This window comes from Colius striatus, chromosome 1 (assembly GCF_028858725.1).
Source record: "Colius striatus isolate bColStr4 chromosome 1, bColStr4.1.hap1, whole genome shotgun sequence".
Lineage (NCBI taxonomy): Eukaryota > Metazoa > Chordata > Aves > Coliiformes > Coliidae > Colius > Colius striatus.
In genome coordinates, this window is record NC_084759.1 from 193,870,130 (window position 1) to 193,894,068 (window position 23,939).

At 38.7% G+C, this 23,939-nt stretch overlaps 1 protein-coding gene across 1 annotated transcript in view; it reads left to right on the forward strand.

The window, feature by feature from the left end:
• The window catches only part of RELN (reelin), a 296,993-nt gene that overhangs the window by 180,052 nt on the left and 93,002 nt on the right, over positions 1-23,939 (forward strand). The window contains exons 11-20 of the mRNA XM_062020283.1: positions 947-1,092; positions 5,099-5,250; positions 8,406-8,518; positions 10,197-10,405; positions 13,346-13,474; positions 14,590-14,699; positions 17,565-17,631; positions 18,618-18,851; positions 19,442-19,603; positions 23,697-23,933. Of these exons, the coding sequence (XP_061876267.1) occupies positions 947-1,092; positions 5,099-5,250; positions 8,406-8,518; positions 10,197-10,405; positions 13,346-13,474; positions 14,590-14,699; positions 17,565-17,631; positions 18,618-18,851; positions 19,442-19,603; positions 23,697-23,933 (1,559 nt within the window). The remainder of the gene's footprint in view (positions 1-946; positions 1,093-5,098; positions 5,251-8,405; positions 8,519-10,196; positions 10,406-13,345; positions 13,475-14,589; positions 14,700-17,564; positions 17,632-18,617; positions 18,852-19,441; positions 19,604-23,696; positions 23,934-23,939) is intronic.

The window sequence follows — 23,939 nt, forward strand, 5'->3', positions numbered from 1 at the left end:
TTAATATGACCAAGATTTTTAAAAAGGGGGGAAAAAAAGGTTTGAGCTAATTATTACTTTTATCAGTATTTGCTGTAATACAAACACCATGTTCTCTGTTTGCATTAAGGCCAGCTAGGTCTTCTTTAGCAGCTTCAAGCATCTGTTTCAGCCACACAGATTTGGGATACTTTTACCATTTTTTCAGACACATAAAAAGGTAAAAGTAAAGTGTGAAAAAGAAGATCTGTACTGTAATCCCCATGTGCTCCTCACAGGCAGCTTCTTCCAGGTCTGTAGTCCAGGCACATTGGGGCAGACGGCTCCATTTGAGGCTTCTGAGCTGATATATGTAAAAATACAATATGAAAAGCAGACATGTTGATTTTGGGGCACCCTCAGGATGCCTGAGAATGCTGTATCACAAGAAATAGCTTACAAAGCTATTTGTTATGCCATTCAAATGAAATATGGCAAATACAGCCACCTCAGGCCCAAAGTTTACTGTATGGCAATGCTTATCAGTTTCACATACAAACACCTTTTCTGTCAAAATGCAAGCATGGAGATATGTGTTTCACAGCATGAAACTCTATGCCTAAGTAATGCCTCTAGCAGTGTTTGATATGCTACTAAAGGTACTTGTACACGCAATTGTGCACGTGCCAAACATGATGGCAATACTTTAAAGTAGAAATAAATACTCAAATATATGGTACATGCTTTTTCTATGCAAACACAGTTTTATGATGACCTGTTGTGTGTTTGCAGGAAGCAGGTATGAGATAAGGGCACAATCATCGTTGAGGATGGGCCAAAAAACATAAAAAATGACCACCCATTTTGTATCTTTGTTTCAGGGGTTGCTGAGTCACTAGACAGTGTGCAGCTCACTCTGATGGTGCGTGAGCAGGACACCTCACAAACCCAATGTAATGTCACGTCCATGTGCTCCTTTTGTCCACAGCATAGCTGCCAGTCGGATGGAAACTCCATCTACTTCCACGGGACAGAAGGGAGCGAGTTCAATTTTGCCACAACCCGGGATGTAGACCTCTCCACGGAGGACACCCAGGAGCAGTGGGCGGAAGAGTTTGAGAGCCAGCCTAAAGGGTGAGTGTCCCTCACCCACACAGGGCCCTGAGCAGGCATGTGACATCGCTCCAGGGATGGGAAAAATGCATAAACCAGGAAATGCATTTTGTCTTTGCTGTGTAGCCAGGGAAGACTGCAACTAGGAAAAATAGCAATACAGGAAATAACAGGTGATTGTGAATTTTAGGAAGGAACAAGTCAGGAAAGCCCAGGAGGAACAGGTTGTCCCCAGACCATCCTGTCAGCAACGTTTTTTAATGAAAAACCTTGTGCTTGGGAATTATGTAGTCATGCTGAAGAAAAACATGATGTTTTTTCGTTCACACCTGAGTGTTGTAAACAAACTCGTATCCATTTGAAATCAAATTCCCTGAGAAATTCATCCCCCTCTGGATTTCTTTTGTGAGCCATGCTTTGGCATGACAGAGCTCTGCTTGTGCAGAAGCCTGCAGGTACCACACGAGAAGGTGGCGGCAGAACAGCTTGAAGCAGCAGCCTGCTTTCACCTTCCAGCACTGAAAGCACAGTCATTCCTGTCATGTAAGACTTGAGGATCTGGCTGACAATTTAATATTTTTACTTTAAAAGTATACTTTGGTATTCAAAGAGTAGCTGCAAAGCTGGATCCGTCAGGGAATGCTGCAAGAAAATAAACAAACTGCCTAGGACAGCAAAATTACTACTCTTATCAAAACATGAGTTAGCTTCAAAAAAAGCAAAGTGTCCCAGTAAAGAAGTATCATTTTGTATACCTCAGTGTATAAATTCAGACAAAAAAGAAAATAACCAGCAATGTTGTCTTGATTCTATTTTTTAATTGAAAAATAATAATTTCATTAATTGCTGTAACCCCAGGGCAAAGAGAAAAATGCTCTGTTAATTTATGGATCTCTACTGAATGTTGATTTTAACCTACAAAATACTTCAAACCATTAGCAGCTGATTCAAATACTGCCTATGCACTGCTGAAGGTGAAGAGCACCTTTCAAGAAATACTTGATAATGTGTCCAATGGATTGGTGGTTTATAATCAACCCATTGCAGAGCAAATGTATTTCATACAAAGGAAAGAAAATGAGTACATGTGTGTTGTGTGTTAGGTGACCATGTTGAATATGTTTGAGATGTTCTCTCAGCTTCTTTTCCATCTTGAAAAAAACAGGATGGGAGTGTTTAACCCTGGTTAGCAAATGAACAGTTTCTTCCAAATGAATATTGCAATGTCATTGTCACAGTGTCTAACTCCAATTGCACTAGTGCCTCTCTCCTGGCAAGGAACAAAGCAGGGTGCAGCCAATAGATGCATTTTGCCGTCTCATCCTGTGCGCAGCCCCAGTAACCAGGTCCTTTTCTGCCCTCCTGCATGCAAAATCTTGGTGGTATGCCAGCCTGCCCTAGCAGGGAGTATAATTTTGTTTTCCAAGGCACTAGCCAGGCCCAGACTCACAATTTGTTTTTTTATTATTATTTTTATTTCCAAATTTCATTGTAAATTAGAACGTTTCTTCTTTCTATTGTTACTTTAAGAATGGATGTTTAAATTGTATGCAGCCGTGTACACACACCGAACTCAGGTAACGTGATGTACTACATCCCCATCATATAAAATTGTCACCATTACTGTGCCTCTTTGCAACATCTCTGTGGGCCTTTGTTTTGGGAATGGTACACAACTGCAAATATATGAGCAGCTGAGAAAAAAATCTGAATGCTATTTGAAACTATATTTGAAATACTGTTTTGCCATATTCAACTAGTTACAGAAACACTTGAACACCAGAAAAAAAAAGAGCTTGCAGGAAGACCTTGGGCTGTCTCAGGATTTATAACATCAGCTGGGTCCTGTCAGCTCTCAAAGGAAAGGAAAAAGCATTCCTCGTAAGGGAGAGCAAAAGGAAGCTCACATATAGGGGTCTCCACCACCTTCCTCTGTATCAAATGCTTTTGGAGTTGAGACATCTGAAAGAGCTCAACAGTGAGGGCAGAGGAGCTTATTGCTGTTTTTAATAAGCAGTTGATTGGATTTTTTTGCACATTTCACCTAAAGCAGTAAGCTACATAGATAGGGGTTCCTGTTGTCAGTACCTCACCTCTTCCCTCTGTCATTCTGCCACATTCATGTGGTGGACAGACCACCACATCAGGCTGCCTCTACCTCTGATAAGCTGCTGCTTTGGACCTCTGTGCCCAGTTAATCTGCTTTAGATCCATACATCATTCTATCACTTGTGTTGTAAAGAAGAATTTCAAGAGTCATGTGAGGGATAAATTCATTTAATTGTAATGTTAAATCAAGAATATCTAAAACAAGAATATCTACATCTCTGTCACACCATCACCCAGGTTCCTTCTCCATTTGACTTTACAGACAGCATGTCGATGTATTTCTATTAAAGTGCCAGGTTTTTTAACGTTGTAGAACTTTCTGGTTTTCATTTTAAATGCTGCCTAAAATGAGAGGATCCCTGGAAACATCCATGATCTGCATCATTCATGACCCCAAGCTGTCTTGTGGGTCGCTACAGAGAGTGTTTTAATTGAGCTAAATAGAGCATACAAAAGATCAATGGAGCATTGTGAGTTTTTGTCATGTAAGTTAAAGTAGACACGACTGTTTAATTCTGTACTTGCCTTCAGTTCAAGAGACTTATTTTCAAAATTATACTTTTATTATATTGCACATTACCTTTCAAGAACCTGCATGACAGAATTAGGGTTAAGTTAAACTGTGATTTCATTAAAATATTTCTATTTCTATCATAAAGCTTTTCAGTGCTAAGCTCACTAAATCCTGTGTAAACGACTGGCAGTTTTAAAGCATGATTTCCAAACAGTCACGTTGCTAGTCTATCACAGTACAGGTCTACAGGGAAACTGGCAGCTTTTAAGAAGTTGATAGAAATACATTTTGAAGTGAAATAGTTGGAATGGTTAAACTGGTAAATAGACAGTTAAGTTCTTGAAATGGCAGATTTTTAAATTGTCATATGGCACATCACTGCTAAAGACTGTTTCTGCTGGAAAAGTGACAAGGAAGAAGCTCTGCCTTCCCACAAAGGTTTACAGACTTCAGTGTTTTCTCACGCACCCTGACTCGTGCTAACTAGTCAAATGATTGGATTATCATGATGATTCTAAATAATGTCATTGTTTTATCAGCTTTGTAGTTACTTTATTATTAATTAATTAAGACTTCAACAGGAATAATAACATATCAGACCGAATTAATGCACAAGTTTTCAACAGTTTCTAATATTTCAAAATATTTGAATTGAGTTTTGAAGAAGCCAATGCTTTCATGATGAAAACATATTTTCAATCAAAATTACTTAGTTGAAAAATTCTGCAACAGCTCTTTCAATTATCACTGAATAAAAATAAGATAAAATGTTGTACAGAAAAAATGAGATTGTATCATCGCATATTAGAAACACAGCAGTCATTTTTTTATACTCTGTTCATATGTTAGTTAAAAACTGTTACCCTAAATGCTCAAAAAGATGAGAGCATTTTCAGCTGTTACCTACATATTTAATGAGTATATAGCAGATATGGTGGATATGTGCCTTTTCAAGTTTCACTGATCTAGAAACCTTATATTATGCAAAAAGAAGCAAAATGCAATTAGATTTTAAACCTTTTTGTGCCAGAAAAACAGTGGATGATAAAATAATATATGGTGATATAATTCTTTAGAATTCTCTCCTTTTTTGTTAATTCTTGCTTTTTTGATAATGAAAGTATTTACATTGACTTTGCTTTACTTGAGCCACCTGAGTTTAAAAGCCAGTATTGAATATGGAAGCGATGTCATAGGAATCATATTTGAAACACTACACTTTGTGTCCTCTGTATGAGTAGAAGCAGCCACTATTCTGTGTATAAATGAACTACTAGAACATCTCAATGATCTTAAATATCTTTTCCGAACATAAGGATTCCATAACTCTATGACTGTACGTTTTATATGAGTTTATCAGTAACATACTGCTGCACATTCTCCACCCATTGTTGACCTCTCCAGGTGGGATATATTTGGAGCCGTCATTGGTACTGAATGTGGGACCCTGGAATCTGGCTCAGCTATGGTATTTCTCAGAGATGGAGAAAGAAAAATATGTACTCCCTACATGGACACAACAGGTTATGGGAACTTGAGATTTTATTTTAGTATGGGTGAGTATACATTTCTATTGTAACACAACGTGAAGCATGTGAGATTTAAATCATGCAGTGCACATAGTATTATTTAAAATACTGCTTAGAAGAGGATAACTCTGATTTGTGACTGTGATGACCATAAGGATGTAAGACTGGCCACTCTCATTCAGACGAGAGTCCATCCCTCTGGATGCGCACAGAGGTGTACAAACATGGTAGGCACATAAATAAACCTCACCAAAATATTGTCCCAGGTGACACTGACTTGCAGAGGAAAACCTTTCTGCACCAGACAGGGCACTCTGAGTTTAGTAGCCTTTGTTGGGCTTTTCTTCCATGGAATAATCCAAGCATTTTCTTTGTATGAACATTTAGCTTCAGATTAAAGCAGTTTAATATATAGAAGTTACATGAATGTGTGTCCATGAAATGTCAGTGCCTAAAGTTCCTGTATAGTTAGAGGAGATGGGGTCAGTATCATTGCTGGAAAAACTCATTCAAATCACCATGAGATATCTGTGTGAGACCATCTGAGTAGCTCCCTGGATTCCATTGACTAAATAGATCCATCTCCATTGATACAAAGAAAGCTTAAGCACCTGCTTCAGTTTCTTTACTAAAAGGGTTGTCAGGCATTGGAACAGGCTGCCCAGGGAAGTGCTGGAGTCACCATCCCTGGAGGTGTTTAAGAGAAGGTTGGATGTTGCACTTAGGGAAATGGTCTAGTGGTTGACAGGGCTTAGACAAAAGCTGGAATTGATGATCTTAAAGTTCTCTTCCAGCTGAAACAATTCTATGTTTCTATGATTCTAGACGTGGGTTCACTCTTGTTCAGTCCTCAGGCAGTATTCGTTACACAGCACGGGTTGTTGTTGCCACTTGAGGTGTCCAAGTGGATCTGAAACATCAGCATAAGGCTGGCAGATATAACCCAGGGCTTGGAGCAGAGTCATAGCCTGCTGGAGTAGTGGATAGGCAAGGCAGGCCCCTCCCTAGTGTATAAGATGATCTTTGGTACCAGTGTTTAATCATCTGAACCTGCCTGTTGTGCTCACAGCTTCAGTGTTTAACAATACTTCACATGAAGAAGCATCTTCTTGTATCTTCTCATTTCACTCAATGCTCCTTACTCCATTAGTAGAAGAGGTAGTCATATTTTTGTCATCCTTACCACACCACAGAGGATTTATAAGTACTTGTCATATCCTCCTGCAATCAAATCCATGTAGACCCTGGTGTTAATCTATCAGTCAACAGAGTTGCACCTGAGGGTGATAGAAGCAGCACTGAGGTGCAGCAGCCTTACCTGGTAGAAACCATAAACTAATTACTGTTGAAAAGCTCTTACAGTGTTCGTATTTTCCTCTCCTAATGCATCGGCCCAAGCTGAGAATCACACAGAGCATGCTACAGTGTGCTACAGTCTTGGAGGTGGTATGGCCTACATGTTGTATCCCTCATGAAAAGCGCTGATGTGCTTTTAGCATCATCTGTGAACCTTCCCCCTGGAAAAAGTGCAGCCTCAGTCATTTACCAGGGCTAAGAAAGCAACTAAGAACAAACCTGTCTCATAACTTCCCCTCTCCACTGTTGTTGTCAGTGCAACTGCACTAATTGGGTGTTACAACAGACTAAAAATCCCTGTGAACACGGTGGTTGTCATTCAGTACCTTACAGTGTTTTTCCAGACCTTTATTATGCACATAAAGGAAATGGCATGAGGTTATTCTCTCAACACCATGCTTAGAGGTGAGGATTTTTGCATAAAAGTAGAGAATAATAGAATAATATAGAAGGAAGCAGAGACTAAACTTGTGACCTCCGCAAGCAACCTTCTGAATCAACAAGAACAAACACAGTTTATTTAATGAGTGGAAGACCTCACTTTGCACTAAATTGTCGCACATCTCCTCTCTGTTACATGAACTGCCAATAAAGCACAGGAAAAAGAGGATGCTTTTCCCCAGTTCTTCCAAGCATTACAACACCTGTGAGAGAAACAGGAAAGAAATATGCTTAACCTTCTGAACTTATGGGAGAAGCTGTCAGCACACAGAGTCACAGAGGACAGTGGGATATCATTGTAAAATGTATTCTGTACTTACTTGTAAATTAAATAAAGAATAGTTCAAACATTCAAGCAAGCAAAGGATTTCAAAGGACACATGGATGTTCCTTATTAGTGTAGAACACATACCGAAGATCCACATCTTATCTCTTCTCTGGACTGCTTTTCCTAGTCCATTCCAAGAACTCACCATCTGTACAAAACCAAAAAAAGTAGAGAAAGTGTTTCATGACTAGAGCTTTCTACTTCATGGGCTTTTCAGAGAAACTTCCTCATCCTGGGTTTTTGGCTTTTTTTTAATGCCTGCAATAACCATAGTTTACAGGGAAATGACGTTTCCTGTTTCAAATAGAGATACTTTGTTTTAAAAACTTCTTTTTCCAGCAAACTAGTGTGACAAAGTCCATCTCATAACTATAATGCAGAACTGAATGATCATCTTTCCTGATACATCTGCTCTTTCAGAGAAGGTTAATAACTGTTTTGGGTGCTACCAGTAGGAAGACACTTCAAATGCTGCCCCACTGAGGCAACCACGTCACACATTTTGTGTGATTTAAGAGACTCCATTCATCTCTTCTAGGATATGGTGTAGGCAGTAGAAGCAGCAGCACAACAAACAAGTACACAACAGTCTTCCTTGTTTCCTACTGAGAGCAAGTTCTCAGCTACCAAACTGACAAGTATTTCAGAGGTCTGCACATAGGATGTGTGGCTGCATGGAGTGCTGGTACTGAATAACAGTTTACCAACAAGAACTCAAAAAGCAGAGCATTTCTACATAAACAGAATTTAAAGCACACAGATAGAAGAATTGCTCTGGGCACAGAATTTTAAATTACAATAATTTTGATAAACTGATTAAGAGAAGTACTTGGAGTTTTCCTAATTGTCAAACCCCTTGATCTCTGCTATGGTATATCTGATCAAGTAAGTTCTTATTCTCTGTGTCCTTAAGGCTGATGTTCTTTTGCTTCATATCTTAAGTTAAATAGCATCTGATTGTAATTATTTTAATCATTATGGCTGCATAGTATGATTACATTTTTCAATACCAAGGACCACATATATTTTTTTCCTTCCTCAAATGTGTATTGTACAGGAGGGACTTGTGATTCTGGAGAATCCCATGAAAATGATGTCATACTTTATGCCAAGATTGAAGGCAGGAGAGAACACATACCTCTTGATACCCTGACCTATGCTGCTTACAAGGTAAATCATCGTAAACAAAGTAGGTGGGTGGGGTGGATGGGTCAATCTATTTTCAAGCCATCACAACAGCGTTGTATGTTGAATTGCACAGGGAGAGTCAAACGCGACCTTCCCAACCACATAAATCTTGCAGCGATACAATGCCTTGGCAGCATGGCTCTTCAGTTGTGGCTGATTACTGCACCCCTGAGCAGGACTGTGGCATTGGCTAATGCAGGGATAACAGGCAAAACTTTTCAATTATCAGCTGAAAACAGTGATAACATTTCCTCACAAGTAATTACTCCTGTCTCCACTCAAGTTTCTGCTAGCCATGCTTTGATACTCAGGAGCTGCATCCTGAGAGAGTCAGTCATGGTGGGATCAATGTCTGGGAGGGGACTGACTAGGAAACATTTGGATGTCTTTCTCACACCTAGAGCAGGAAATTTTGTATTTTACACTTCTTCTTTCTATTTTAAATAAGATTAAGTGGCTACTTATAGGATCTGCAGAGATGTAGACTTAACTCAGCCATAGGAGGTGGCTGCTGGCAGTGTGCACAGGCAGTATCTCCTCTGCCAACAGTGCAGCCTCCTTCTAACCACATCCACCACCCTCAGGCAGGACAATAAGGACCTCAAGTTTGCTGTCAGGAGCCTTCCTGTCTAGGGCAAGGAGGCACTTAGACCATGTCTACCTTGAGTAACCCAGCCCTGACTTGTCCTTTTTCTGCTGCTGTAAAAAAGACAGCAAAAGTTGTTATGCAAGACATATGCACATCAATGCACCAGAGATTGAAATGCTCTATGTTTATACAATGTGGGGGAAATTTAGCAGTAAAGATGCAGCTGATTTTAAGCACATGTCTGTGTGCGTTTTCACTGTAACTAGAATTCAGAAAGCACATGTTTACAGTAGGCTTTGGCCTGAGTTTCTTTGAGTCACTTGCATTGTTTCATTGTGCGTGGCTTCCCTTCTCACCCGCTTCTGTGAAAGACAAAGTAGAACTTTGTTAAAATTAAGGAAGCTGTAATTGTGAAATAATAAAAAATTAATTGGGGAACTTGAGGAGAGATAGGATCTGAAATTACACTGAATTCATTGTCAAGGTTTTTTTAAACAAGCAGTTTTAAAGCTGACATCCTCTTTTGACATAATAACGGTCTAATTATATTGCTTTAGGACAAAGGCTAAGCTTTGTAAAGCACGACTTTCATTTATTTCAACAGCATAACATCCTCCTTGCGTATGCCTGTGAACTCACACTATTACTCTATTCTCACGTATTCAGACTAGACATGCTATTGCCCTACGTTTGTTTCTGTGAGCTGAAAGGTTCCAGGGCAAAAATCATCTTCTGTTACCAATGGAGCACTGACAAAATAAACTAGTATTTTTCAGAACACAGAAGGTACAATCTTTTCTATACTGTCTTTACAACCAGGCAATCTGATCCCACTGAGGTGATACACAGCATTGGTATCCAGAGTGTTAATAGCTGTGCAAATAATATCAAACAATTTACGTGGGATCTTCTGTGGAAAAAGGTGGCTAAAAGTATTAACAGAAATGAGGCAATGAGAGAGAAAAGCATGCTTGCTTCAGAATGTTTGAAGTTACTTTTCTATTTTAAATAATTCCTTGTGATATTTTTAAACATTAGTTTCATTTAAGCCTGATTTATTTTCTTTTAAAGGTTCCATCTTTGGTTTCTGTTGTCATTAGTCCGGACCTACAGACTCCTGCAACCAAGTTCTGCTTGAAGCAAAAGAGTCACCAGGGCCACAACAGGAATGTTTGGGCTGTGGATTACTTCCATGTCCTTCCAGTGCTCCCTGCCACAGTGACTCACATGATTCAGTTTTCCATCAATCTGGGTTGTGGAACTTATCAACCTGGTAACAGGTACAACTGCCAAAATCTCTCTTGGTTTTCACTTTGGCTTATAACAGCTATATTGGTATTTGGAATTTTTTTTCTCAACAAGAATGGAACCAATTAATAATGACAAATATAAGCTGCTCAAAAGTTAACGTTCTTTCTGATCTCCACTCTATTAAATTCCTTTCCAGGTCAAAACTTTCTTTTCATAGTGCATTGCTCTGAAATACACTCATGACTTCAGAGCAACTTTTCCTTCAGTTTCTAATGGATATGAGATTTACCTCTTAATATAATGTAAGAGGGAAATTATTAAAGGCAGTGGCAGGAACCCTAATTTTTTGTGAGACTGATAATAAATGGTCTTAATGACCATCAGTGTAAGGCCTCACTGTTTGTAGACCAATCACAGAACTGTTTTGCTGGCTTCACTTCATCAAGACGTTCAACATGACCTCTTCCATGGAGTTAAGGGAGAGGGAAAGGGAAAGAAGAGAGTCATTTGCTGCTCCATATTTTGTAGAATCATAGAAATGTTGGTTAGAAGGGCCATTAACAGATCATCTAGTGAAACCTGCTGCTGCAGGTGGGTTTGGTTACCAACATAGGTCATGTCAGCCATGGATTTGCCTATCCTCGATTGGAAAATCTCCATGGATGGATATTGTGATACCTCTCTGAGAACCTTCTCAGGTGAAAAAGGATTTCCTAGTGTCTGTTATAAAACCCTGAAGCCACGTCTTTATGAAAATTGTTGTTTCTGCTGTGCCTGCCACTACTGAGGAGAATTTGACTCTGTCTTACGTCTGAGTGCCCTCTGCACCATCACAGGCTGCCATAGCTCACCCTTCCTCACTGGGATGAGCAAGCTGGCTCCTCAGGCCCTCCTAGTTTGGCATTCAAGGCCATGGACATCTTGATCATCTTCTGCTTCACTTCTCCAGTTTCTGAATACTCTTCTTCAAAGAGGGGACCCACACTCAAACTGACCACTGTCTCTCTTTCCTTATGTACATGTGAGATTATTTATCCTGATATTTTGTGAGGATTAAGTTACTCTATTTTTTCCACAATTGAGAGGTTCAAGTAAGAGACTGTAAATGCTTTCATATTCCTGTCCTTTGGCATCTACTTCCAACTGGAAAGAGCTGCATTAGCACTGACAGTGCTCACAGCCATACAGGGCAGCAGAATGCAAGGGACAGTGAAAATCAAGACCTTGCACTTAGATTTTATAGGAAGGGAAGGCAGTAGCATTTTTCTACACTGAAAGTGAAAACTTTGCCTGTAAACACTCTTGGCCTGTAACTGCATTATATAAAGTCTCTTTGTCAATGGGTATTAGTGTATATATTTTGAAAGATTAACATTCTTCCTTCACATAAACTATTTCTGAAGCAGAAGTAAACTTCTTTGTAATGAAAGAAGCACTAGGTCCCCAGTACCCCTCTTTGTATTTCCCAAATGCGGCAGCATTTCCCATCTCCTAGTCCACGGCATAATTTATAATGCTTTCACTACTGCAAATATCAGAGACTCACACTGAATATATGCAGTAAATATGACCCTCCAAGGTATCAGTGCAGTTAAATCTGAAATAAATGAGTCAAAACCTCCATAAACTGCTTTAATTCACACTTAGAATATCACAGTGATGGTACATTTAAATAACGTAATATTGTCAGCAAATTATAATGAAAAGGAAAAGTTATAATCCAATAATTTAGCATTGAGGTGATGAATTATGACTTTTATAATGTTCCACTGACATTACTTAAAGTAAAGTAGAATATTACAAGCTAATTACCTGGAGGAAATTACAAGAGTATTTCAGTAAAACACTAATTCCATAATAAATCAAACACTTTCTATATTACTTTTTCTAGGTCTTCAGAATGTAAAATATCTAAGGATTTTCTTACACTCCTAGACTATAAACAATAGGGTTTTACAAATTATGCAGTGAAACAGGGAAGGAGAGAATAGGTAATATTTAGCAAAAGGTAACAGGTTTTTAAAATCAAATTTGTTAATCAGCCTTTGGGAGAATGGGTTTAATGACTTGTTCTCATAGACTCTGTGGATGGTCTCAGAGTTTCCAGTTCTCTGATGTCACTGTCTGCACAAGGATGGTTTGGTTTACTACTAGTCTATTAAACCAGAGAACAGAAGCCTTTCTCCAAGCAAATCTGTAATTTGCACACAGAAATTCACCACTGAGAGCTCCAGGCTCTGTGAGGCAGGAGGAAGCCTCCAAAGGCCACTATGTCTGGTGCAGTACAAAGGCTCCCATGGCTCCTAGGGATTCTGTCTGCTATGTGATCTCCCTGAAGATTACTCTTCTCCAAGTTCCCTCCACCCTCTGCAGTCCTTGGTGGAGTCCGGTCATTTTTACTCATCCATAGTGCTTTTCTGATCTCCATTTAGGCACAATGGGCAGAGAAGGCAGATGACTGAGAAGTCCAATGAAGTTAATATTTGTCAGCGATGAAAGGGGAGGCAGCTAGTGAGTGAATAACTAGTGGTCTTTTACCACCTCCTGAAGAAGTGATAGCAGCTGGCAGGTTTAAGTGTCCTGTGCTCACATAATGTTGTCTAGCTCTGATTAATTCAAGTTTTCTCCTCATTATTTTTTGAAACTCATTATTAGCTGAATGATGAGAGTAACACCAGCTCATTTAACAGAAGCAGCATAAAAACATGAGCTAGATGGTGGCCAAACAAGGTTTCTAGATAATCCTGGGCCTACAAGCTAACCTTTTGTTTTTTAAACACTCAGGTTTGTTTCATGTTTGTGTTTTCAGGATTTTTTTGTATTCAAAGTCTGCTTAAAATTATTTCACACTTCAGCATCAGTTATTAGGAAAAGCAGATTTAATGGTTTCTCAGTGTTGGTACTTCTACATTAGCATGTATGCCCAACAAGCTCACGGTGTCTTTCTCTTTTCTTTCCTTCACTGATAGCGTCAGCTTGGAGTTTTCAACCAACCATGGTCGCTCTTGGTCCCTGCTCCACACCGAGTGTTTGCCTGAAATATGTGCTGGGCCTCACCTCCCCCACAGCACCATCTACGCCTCTGAAAATTACAGCGGGTGAGAGTGTTCTCTGCAAAGCTAACTGAGATGCAAGATTAGAGAAGTGAATTATAGGTGACAGAAGAAAGCAGCAAAGCACATAACCCCACGTCATCTTTCATTTTTGACTAGCTGAGGACAGCAAGGAAGGAGTGTTCTCATCTCCCTGGCTGCCTAGTAATGAAATTTGAAATATATGGGGCTGCTTCTGTGGCATAATATCATTTTTCTGATACTATAGATAAATTGCAAAAAATACCTTTAGACAGCATGATAGTAATTAGAAGAAAAAATATACCTTGTCAAACCCTCAAAAGTTTTCTTTGTAGTCAGAGGAAACATCAGTCAAGGCCATATTTACATTTTCAGACACTTTTATTCACTTGGAATCCCAAACTGGGTTACAGTGAAACATATCCTCTGTACTTCTGCAGATGGAGATGTTTGGTAGTGTCACTTTCTTATGTCAACCTTTCTTTTTATTAAGTCTCTTTGGTACTGTTCTGACCATGAAATGAACCGCAACATCTTGTTGCATAGCACAAATCCGATGACTATCCTTCTGTATCCCGGCTTCCACAGACACTGAGTAGTGGGTATGAGAAGAAAGTGCAGATGAAGTATTGCTATAATCTGTGACACCCCCATTCCTGCATCATTTTCATAGAAACCATTATTTCCAGTGTCTGTAGGAAGTGTAGCCCTCATGAATGATATGGGAATGATGGTTCAGACCACAGCAGGTCAAAATCTCCGTGCCCTTCTTCTCATCCCCAAGGGTTTCTACCAAACAGAGCTCAGTTGTACTGAATGGTATGCAATTTAGGAGAAACTCATTGTGATGGAGTAGTCACTACAACGAAGAAAGTTAAGGTCTTTGCTGACTTCCTGCATTCAAACAGGGGGAAAAAAAAGACTGGGTTCCATAATGTAATAATTAACATTCATACATTGCATGAAAATATCAATTTTTTTTAATCTGTATTTTCTAAAGCTACAGTAACATCACTGCTTCATTTTATAATTTAAAAGTCTCATAAAGCTTCCAGTGTAAGTTAACACGTCCGCAAAACATACATTTGGTTAATGACTATCAGTGTAAAATGCTATCATTTGTGTTCCATATATTTCAGGTGGAATCGAATAACTACTCCCCTTCCCAATGCTGCATTAACAAGTGACACCAGGATTCGATGGAGACAAACAGGACCAATCCTTGGCAATATGTGGGCAATCGATAATAGTTAGTATTCCCATCCACAATTATGATACATTAGAAGAGTAAATTTTTGTATGCTGCTATAAGTAAATGGATTTTCCACAATCACAAGTCAAAGGATTTTCAGTTTATTAAATTCCTTATCTTCTTATCTACATCTCGTAACAGGCACATTTTGAAGCTAGAGGAGAATTCTGCCATTCCAAAAGACAACAGCCTAATAGATTATTCTCTTGTTTTCCTTTTAATTGAGTACTTTCCAGGAAGGGATGTTATTGGCAAGAGCTTAGTATAATATTTCCTCTGACTGCTTAGTCTGAATTACATAAATAGCTACTGCACTGCACTATTAAGGACATGTACTGCTCCAGCCTAAGCAACAGCTACAGCATCTGGGACATATTTTTCCTTCTGGATATAAGAAGACCTTCATAAAGCAAGGCTGCTACTGAAACACTAACAAACATTTTACTTTGTTTACAGTACCTTCAGAGGGAAAGTACCATCTGTTTCAGGAAACTACTATTATTTTGGGAAATTAATTTTCACCTACCTGTTCTCTAAATGGATGTGAAGGAGAGTGAGGAGTTTATATTGACTAATATAATTATAAAATGCAGAGGATAACTGGGGCCTGTCTTGAAAGGAAATAGTTGAAAGCATAGAAAAAATACTTAGGAACACAGGATAAAATACATATAATTGAAAGGACTAACTATGAGAAGCTGCAGATTTTTGAACTTGCTCATTATTCTTAAATTATTTGGGACTAAGTGAACTACATCCAGAATTTGTTTTATTAGGTGTGTGAAGTATATCATTTAAATATTTATGATGACATACAATAGCCTGTGAAATTTAATAGTGATTTCCAGAAAGGTTCAATATGGACCCTGGGAATAATAAATAGCTACATTTTGCAAAATCTTTTAAATGGATTAATGCCTGATTTTGAAGATAAAAACCTTGAAGCTGATAAGGTAATGTCACAAATGAAAGTTTTTTTGCAAAAAGGAATGACAATTATTCTCTTGTTAATGAGAAGTAGCATCCCCTTGACATTCTGGAATGAGTACTAATGTATTAATACTTGTCCTTAAAGATGATGATATTGATCAAAAAGAAAGTAAAATGAAGGGAAAATTCAGGTATATGAACATATTAAAATATCTGTGTCTGCAAAGATAAGCTGCTACCCAACAAATTGCAAACTCTGTTAGAGATACTCATAAATGTTCACAGAAACAAGAGCAAGATGAAGTCAGTCTAGGGACCCAAATTCTTTACAACAAAACAAGATTTTGAAAATCAATGAACAATTCATATATCTGCACTAGAACAAAACATAATCCCATCGAAGAATGCTACGTGCTTCATTGTGTATCATGTCAAAAGGTGTTTTACCAACCATCTGCCAAAAAAATGACTACTCAACGTTTGAGGTGTAGATCCATGATACGGGAGTTGAGTTTTAGACATTAAGATGTTTCTGAGGTTTTGCGTGCCTCCTTTGTTAGATGCTAGTGAAACTGAAGCTTTACACTGTATTGTAGGGAAAGACATACAAATATTGCCAAGCTGCTCCAATTCTTGAAGAAAAGAGTATTTTCAAGGATTCAGCACTCTGACTTTTAGCTTCACAACTGTTTCTTATGTGAGTTAAGTTTTAAATGAAATCTGGAAGCTGGCCATCTTTTAGAAACACTGGAAAAACGCCAATTTCCATAAAGCGTTTTTCATTTTTGAATGACATCATTACATCTTTAACCCTTCTAATTTTACCGCCCCCTCAAAAAGACCTCAATAGACACAAATAAATCAGAGCAGAATTTTTGCACCCGGAAAAGTGAGAAAATCTAGGAATCACATGAAAACTGATGGGGAGTTAGCTACAGGGAGTAGCTAACGGGTATTTTACATGCATCTGCCAGAGAGTACTGACACTGCTATGATGGGCAGTATCATCAAACTGGGAGAGGGAATAAGTACTGCTTATTATAGATGATTCCAAATTGTTTGCTATTTAGATGACATTCCAAAGTCACAGTGCAAGTAGATGACTCCAAGTAAAAGGCATTCATCAACAGGAAAGATGATGCTATTCATGGTTAAGATCTGTTTATCATGTTGCGTTGAAAGAATATTACCCACAAGTTATCACTTTGGGCTACATCCAGATTAATGCATTTGGTCTATACTCAGATTAATGCTCTTCTTGATAGTAGTGCAATGAGATGTAGGTTATACTGACATTTTCTCATCTTCTGTCCATATTTTTCACAAAATATCAATACTGTCATTTAGGACTCATGGGAGGAAGATGAAGTAAAAAAGTGAAACAATTCTGGAGTATTTCTGAGCATATATGAGTTTTACTCCATTTGAAAGAGTCAGTCCAAGTGTATGAATTTTAATGTTTACTTAAGACACATCACTGTGGGTTCTAATTCCAGTAAATCCAGTAAAATTATGTGTATTTCAGTGTGAGAAGCAGCAGTACATCTTTAAAATGTATAAGGTGTTATTGGTATGTACTAATATGTGTGTTGGATTACATGTCCGAAACAAGAAGAAGAAAACGGAAGGCAAGAAAAGGGTCAATGGATAGCAAATCATATAACCTCTTGTTCACAGTCTTAGAAAAATCAGCTACATTAATTAAAACAGCACTGGTGTCTCAAGCCACAGATAGGCACTATTCATTAAACAATAAATTATCCCTGGCTATCTTTGACACAGTCAAAGGTATTTTATCCTTTTGTAGAGCTCTTCCTACTGGGCAAAATTAAATATTATCATTATATGATCAAGTCTGTATACTTTCTTATGTTCTTTATTCTCTTAATCACATAACATAACCCTTCATTAACTGATTTCTTTCCTCTGCAGTTTATATTGGTCCATCTTGCCTCAAATTCTGCTCAGGGCGAGGACAGTGTACTAGAAATGGCTGCAAGTAAGAGTTACAATTCAGTACTTGTATTCAATTTCTGTCACACAGTGCACTTGTTGATTTGAAAGTTGAAGTGATTTTCATTTCAGCTCTTGCTTTTTGAGTTGACTAAATATAAAACCAGCATAGCCACCAGAATGCATAAAGCTCACTGGAGAGCTAAAGATCAATCTGTCTAAACAGAGACATATTTAATATCCTTTTTATCATTTTCTTTTGGGAGAAACAGTCTAACTTCCACATCACCTTCAAATAAGCTACAGAACACACCAAAGTGTCAGTGATGCATGCTTTATACTGGTTTTAGAGGTGATTTGGGACTCTATCACTTTTAAACTAAATTTTTGGAAAGAATCACAATTTCCATAGTTCTAATACCCCATGACCTAACAGACCTCAATGACAGAAGGCCAGCACTCCACTTTTTTGTGAAAGTCTGCTTGTTAAAAAGGTTCCAGTCCAAAAAGTATTATCAAAAGTACTTATTCAAAACCATTAAGCATATTCAAAATATTGTTGTAGCTATTTATAGCTATTAACAACAGCATGACCCACAGGGCATTGTGTTCTGTTACTCAATTTCTTGTAATCACATCTGACATGCTACAGATAAAAACCAATTCATAATTTTACACATGAACAACTGTAAATTATGTCAGTGGTATTTTTGTCCCCAAAATGAATTAAAATATTGTGTGTTATGTGTAGGTTGGTGGAGTGTTCAAAACTATGATTTTTTTCAATTGGAAAAGCAGGTACTAGCTAAAAGAATATCATTGACTGGTTGGACTTAAAAGTCTTTTCCAGCTGTAACAATTCTATGATTCTGTGATGTTTTTGATGCCTTAATAAAGTCTAAAGAGGTTCTTGGTTCTTAGATTTGGAAGGGATTTGTGGGCACTTTCAGCTCATGAACCACTGTGTTATTTTGCCACCCAACCACAGGAGATAATTCATTCATTCCACTGTTGAATCTTCACCACCCGCAGGTGTGACCCTGGCTTCTCAGGGCCAGCGTGTGAGATGGCATCGCAAACCTTCCCCGTGTTCATCTCAGAGAGCTTTGCCAGCTCCCGCCTCTCCTCCTACCACAACTTTTACTCCATCCGAGGGGCTGAGGTCAGCTTCGGCTGCGGGGTCCTGGCCAGCGGTAAGGCCCTGGTCTTCAACAAGGATGGAAGGCGCCAGCTCATCACCTCCTTCCTTGACAGCTCCCAGTCGAGGTGAGAAGGAAAGAGCAGTCATGTGAGGCAAAGGAATGGGACAACCCCTTCCCTTCTAGCTGCAACCTTGTGTATTATTAAGCCAATTGCTTCAGCGGGAAGAAATTTTTCCTTTATTAAACTCTAGTTCAATATTGTAATGGTGACTGCATAGCCTTGCCTTTTTGCCTCCTGCTTTGTAAACAACAGAACCCAAAACAGACTGGAGGGAAGTTATTGTATGGCTCAGAGGGAAAAATATGAAATGTTAATATCAAACCTGAGTGTCAAAGCCAAGTGCTAATTAATTATTTATAAGGTTGTGTTTATTTGACAGCTTGTGGCAGCTGATTAGATCCATTCACTATCTCTCCCTCCCCTTCAGTGCCTAATAAATAATTAAATGCTGAAATGATTGGCATTTTTAACTATCTGTGCCACATTACTTGACAGTAAAAACAAATCACATGTATGAAACCATATAACTGATATTTATCAAAATTTGTCTAGATTGAGATCTGAAAACAACCTGGTTAAGGAAAACAGAACAAAACAAAACAAACCCACTATGCAAATGTTACCCTGTAACTATTTGTGTAATTCTGATTCAGGTTCCTGCAGTTCACGCTGCGCCTGGGCAGCAAGTCAGTGCTGAGCACCTGCAAAGCACCTGACCAGCCTGGGGAAGGAGTGCTGCTGCACTACTCCTATGACAATGGGATTACCTGGAAACTACTGGAACACTATTCTTACCTCAACTACCATGAGCCAAGGTACGCACATAAATATTATGGGGAATGTTACCTATATGCAGTTAATCCTGGCAGCTCTGGTCACTGCAACGTAAAGAGTATGTACATCTATTCACGTGGTGTGGGAGAGAGTGAAGATCTTTTACTGTACATCAAAAGTTACTTCTTTTCCTTAAAAGTTTTGCAGCTATTCTAGGCGCTTGCCATTTTTGCCTGCTTCTAGAAAAATGAACGCATGGATTTGAGGGCATTCAGTCGCAGGTGATGTGATAGAGCAAGCCAAGGCAGTGCAGGATGAAGGGTAGAAATGTAGTTGTGGGAAATAGGGGCATGTCTCTTCCCATGGAAGCAGCCACTTCTGAAGAGAAATTAATATAAATTATTTGTAGCTTTGAAGCCATAGATACCTTCACTACACCGTCCTTTGGGATTAGGAGGTTGCAGGCAGTGCAGGAAAGCTGAGATAAAATCTGACTGTTCAGGTCTCCCCAGGTCAGCAGGGAAATTGTGCCTCCTCCCATTGTGAGAGGGATTACATGACTTTGTGCCTGTGCCTGTGGGTTGGACTGAGTGCCCTGGGAGGATTTGCTGGTAACTGGGCCAGGGAATTGTACAAATCACAAAGAAGCTGAACAAAGAGTTCACCTCATGTAGCAACACCCGTTTGGTGTCAGACTGGAGCGGAACATATCTGATGTGCTTAGAGAAGGTATTCTCGACTGTTACATTTGGGACACCATCCATCAATTTTAATAAAACAATGCAAAATTAAGAGTCTCCAGAAGCATACCTCTACCACAAGCCCACAACGGCATGGGCTGGCTCCGTGCAAACCCTTTCCAGCCTGGAGACTGAATCCCAATGAAAGGGGATACTCTGTCATGAACAAAAGAGGCAGAACCGAAGGTGACATCGTGGGTCCCGTCCCAGATGGTCGCTTCTTGCCCAAGTGCAGCTTTACACTGGGTATTGCCCTGCATCCTCTTCTCTACCCCTCCCCCTAGTTCCAGGAAAAGGCCTGAGTCAACCCAAGGGGTGGGACCATAGATAGTCTGCAAGTTACTTTAACTTTCATTATTTATATATAGTGAGCTGACATCAGTGCATTTTAGAAAAAGAAATTAGATTTCCTCATCTTGTTAATAGCTCAGTACAAAATTACAATATACAAAATGTGAGTAAAAATATTTTAATGGGAAAAAAACCCCAAAACATGTTACATTAATTAAATGTGTTTTCTGGGAGCTATAAGAAATATTCAAAAATCTGAAAGGAAGGATTGTATTTGGTAAAATTATACTACATGTGGATTTTAATTTCTGAAGTTTTAAACATTTCCAAAGGAAAGATCTTACAAACTGGAACACTCATAAGCCTTCTTAAAAGTTTCCTTTCCCGTCCTTTATTATAGTCATATATATATTTTATACCGCCCCGTTTCTAATCCTTAGATTCAAGATTACAGCTGTAGAAATTATATCTCCCTAAAGGTTTTTAATATATAACACTATGAAATTTTTATAACAAAAAGGAAAATACACATTCCAGTGACTGATTTGAATCAAGTTTAAGATAAAAAAGTAGTAAATTAAATTGATGCCAGAGACCTTATTTTTTTCTTTTTGAGATGAAGTATGAAACACAATTTCTGTCCTGACAGGGCAAAGAGCTAAGAACAACATGTACAGGCTAGAAAGGTTTTGCCATGAGATATGTATAGTCCACTCTGGGTAGATAGTTCAATGACAGACATACAAACCTGAAGATATTACTGGCAATAATTATGATGAAGAATATGGAGAAATCTTCACCTTTCCATATTATGCTATATGAAAATATCAGCATTTTTGGTAACATAGATGGACTGTTGCAAAGTTTGGCAATCAATCTGTATCCAGAAATCTAATTAATCTTCAGTCATATAAAAAATAATTACACATTTAATGTTCTGCTGAAAAGGTGCATTTAATCTGCTAACATTTGACAGCTGCATTTTTCTTCTGAGCAGAACAGCGGTGGCTTTTCAATATTAGGTATGCGCATAGTTTGAAAGAATGGGATCAGAGCAAAGGTCTCCCAGCTGGTTGTTAAGAAATCTAATGGTAGTTGGTCATGTTAGTAGGAACACTTTTCTTCTCTGCATCAGCAAAGTCATTAGCAGGAATCCTCCTCCCTCTCCATCTTTTGCCAGCAAATAAAAGCCAGACAGGAGAAGCTGTTATAACTGGAGATGTAGTCAGGTTCTGCATACTAACATATGCACTATATACAAGGGTTTACATCAACGTTTTTAAATTGTGTTTGCTTAATCCCCTGGGATGAGAAATTTATTTTAACATGTGCTAAATATTTTAACATCAGATGTATCAGTGGCGTATGTCATGATTTGGGATTTTTGGTAAATTACTGTCAGTGAGAATTAGAGTCCATGTGGGTGAGCTTATGAGAATTAAAAGTGAAAAGGAAGATGTAGGCATCAGAGACAGCCACCAGCAGAGAAATATGCCAGGATTATAACAGAGCATTAGCTCACATAAATGCCAATTGCTTCACAGTGTATGCTGGATGCAGTGCTCCTCCTAGGCACGGGACCAGCTTTCCTCAAGCTCTCCCTGCTGAACTATGGAAAACAAAATCATCAGTTCCTTTTAGAAACAGCAGCAATTTAGTGCCATCTGTGCCTTTAAAAATTGACCCAAAAAGTTTTAGAGTTGCTGCTTATTAGGGAATCCTTGGTATAAAGTCCTTGCAGCTTATCTCCCTTGCCAGGGAGTAATGTGGCCTGATCTTTCTCTTTGAAGGGTATGAAGTCATTCAAGATTGTTTACTTATTTGAGTGGCAAAATAAATATATTCACCATACATAAAATGTGTGTACACATGGGGACACATCAGCCATCACCTCTGTCTGTCCCTCAACGCTGCTGTCTCCAGCTTACAACCTCAAAACTGCTCCTAGAAATGACAGCCAGGACTTTTCAAGTTCTTCCCACCTGTTCAGCCAAGCTGTTTAAATTTTTTCTTCCTAATGGATTAGCACATTCTTCTTTAAAATCAATGTGGCATAAAACAATGGTATTATAAATTTAGTCTTTATGAGAACAATTTAGCAAGTAATTTTTAAGAGTGTGGTATTGCACTGAGAGAGCAGCTCACACAAGACTGTTTCTTTTGTGTAGAAGAAAACGTTACAACGGGCAGCTTTGAAAGCCTTAAATCTGGAAAATTCTTTGTGCTAAAGTAGAAAATGATGTTTCCACTTACCTGTTTTGTCATTTTATACACATTTCCTCTAAGAGGGAAAAAAAAAATCAACTACATTATAAGCTTGCCAAAAACCCTTTTGCCAGCAAGTAATTGTACACCAATAGAGACAAATGTCCCCGCTGCCAGTCTGTTTCACAGCTCATGTGCATTTGTATGGGGCATCGGGGTCCTGGTGATTTATGGAGCTTGCAAGAAGCTGTTGTTACTGTGACAATTAATGCATGCTCCCTACTGCTGTGGACAATAATTGCTCCTGGAAAATAGATATTGCTCTTAATTTTCTTTGCAGTTTGTCAATTATGGGTTTGTTGACATAGCTGCCATGACAAATCAGGTGACCTTGCATATCAGGAGAATTTCCTGGGACTCACCTCCAGTTGCATCTCTACACCAGTACAGAAGTGTCTGCCATAAGAGACAACACATAATCTCACTATGTGACAAGATGAACTTTTTCTACATAAACCTTGCAATTTACAGGGATGAGTTCTTCTAGGACAGGAGCAGCACAAGCATGATGTCAGTATTATGCAAAAACAAGCACAAATGTTAAGAAGATGCATGTCTTCAGATCAAAATAAAATCCACTAAGTCTGAGAAAATGCAGCTGGAATTCTTAAGTCCTTGTTGCCTGATCATCCCTTTGTGATTCTAAGCTCCTGGGCTTCAACTGAAAGGCACCCCAGTTTATACTATCAAGGCAGAGCACTTTTCAATTTACAGAGAGCTCCACAGAGCCAACAATTTTTAGGGTCAACAAGAAAAAAAAACAATCGTAAAATATATCTCCATGGAATTCTTGCAAACAGCAAAACTTCTGATAATAATTTCATTTTTTGTTTTCCAGAATCATTTCTGTGGAGCTACCTGAAGATGCAAGACAGATTGGCATTCAGTTCAGATGGTGGCAGCCGTATCACTCTTCTCAAGGCGAAGATGTGTGGGCAATTGATGAAATCATCATGACCTCTGTGCTTTTCAATAGCATCAGTCTGGACTTCACCAACCTAGTTGAAGTCACACAGTCTCTGGGGTTCTACCTGGGAAATGTTCAGCCCTACTGTGGACATGACTGGACTCTTTGGTGAGA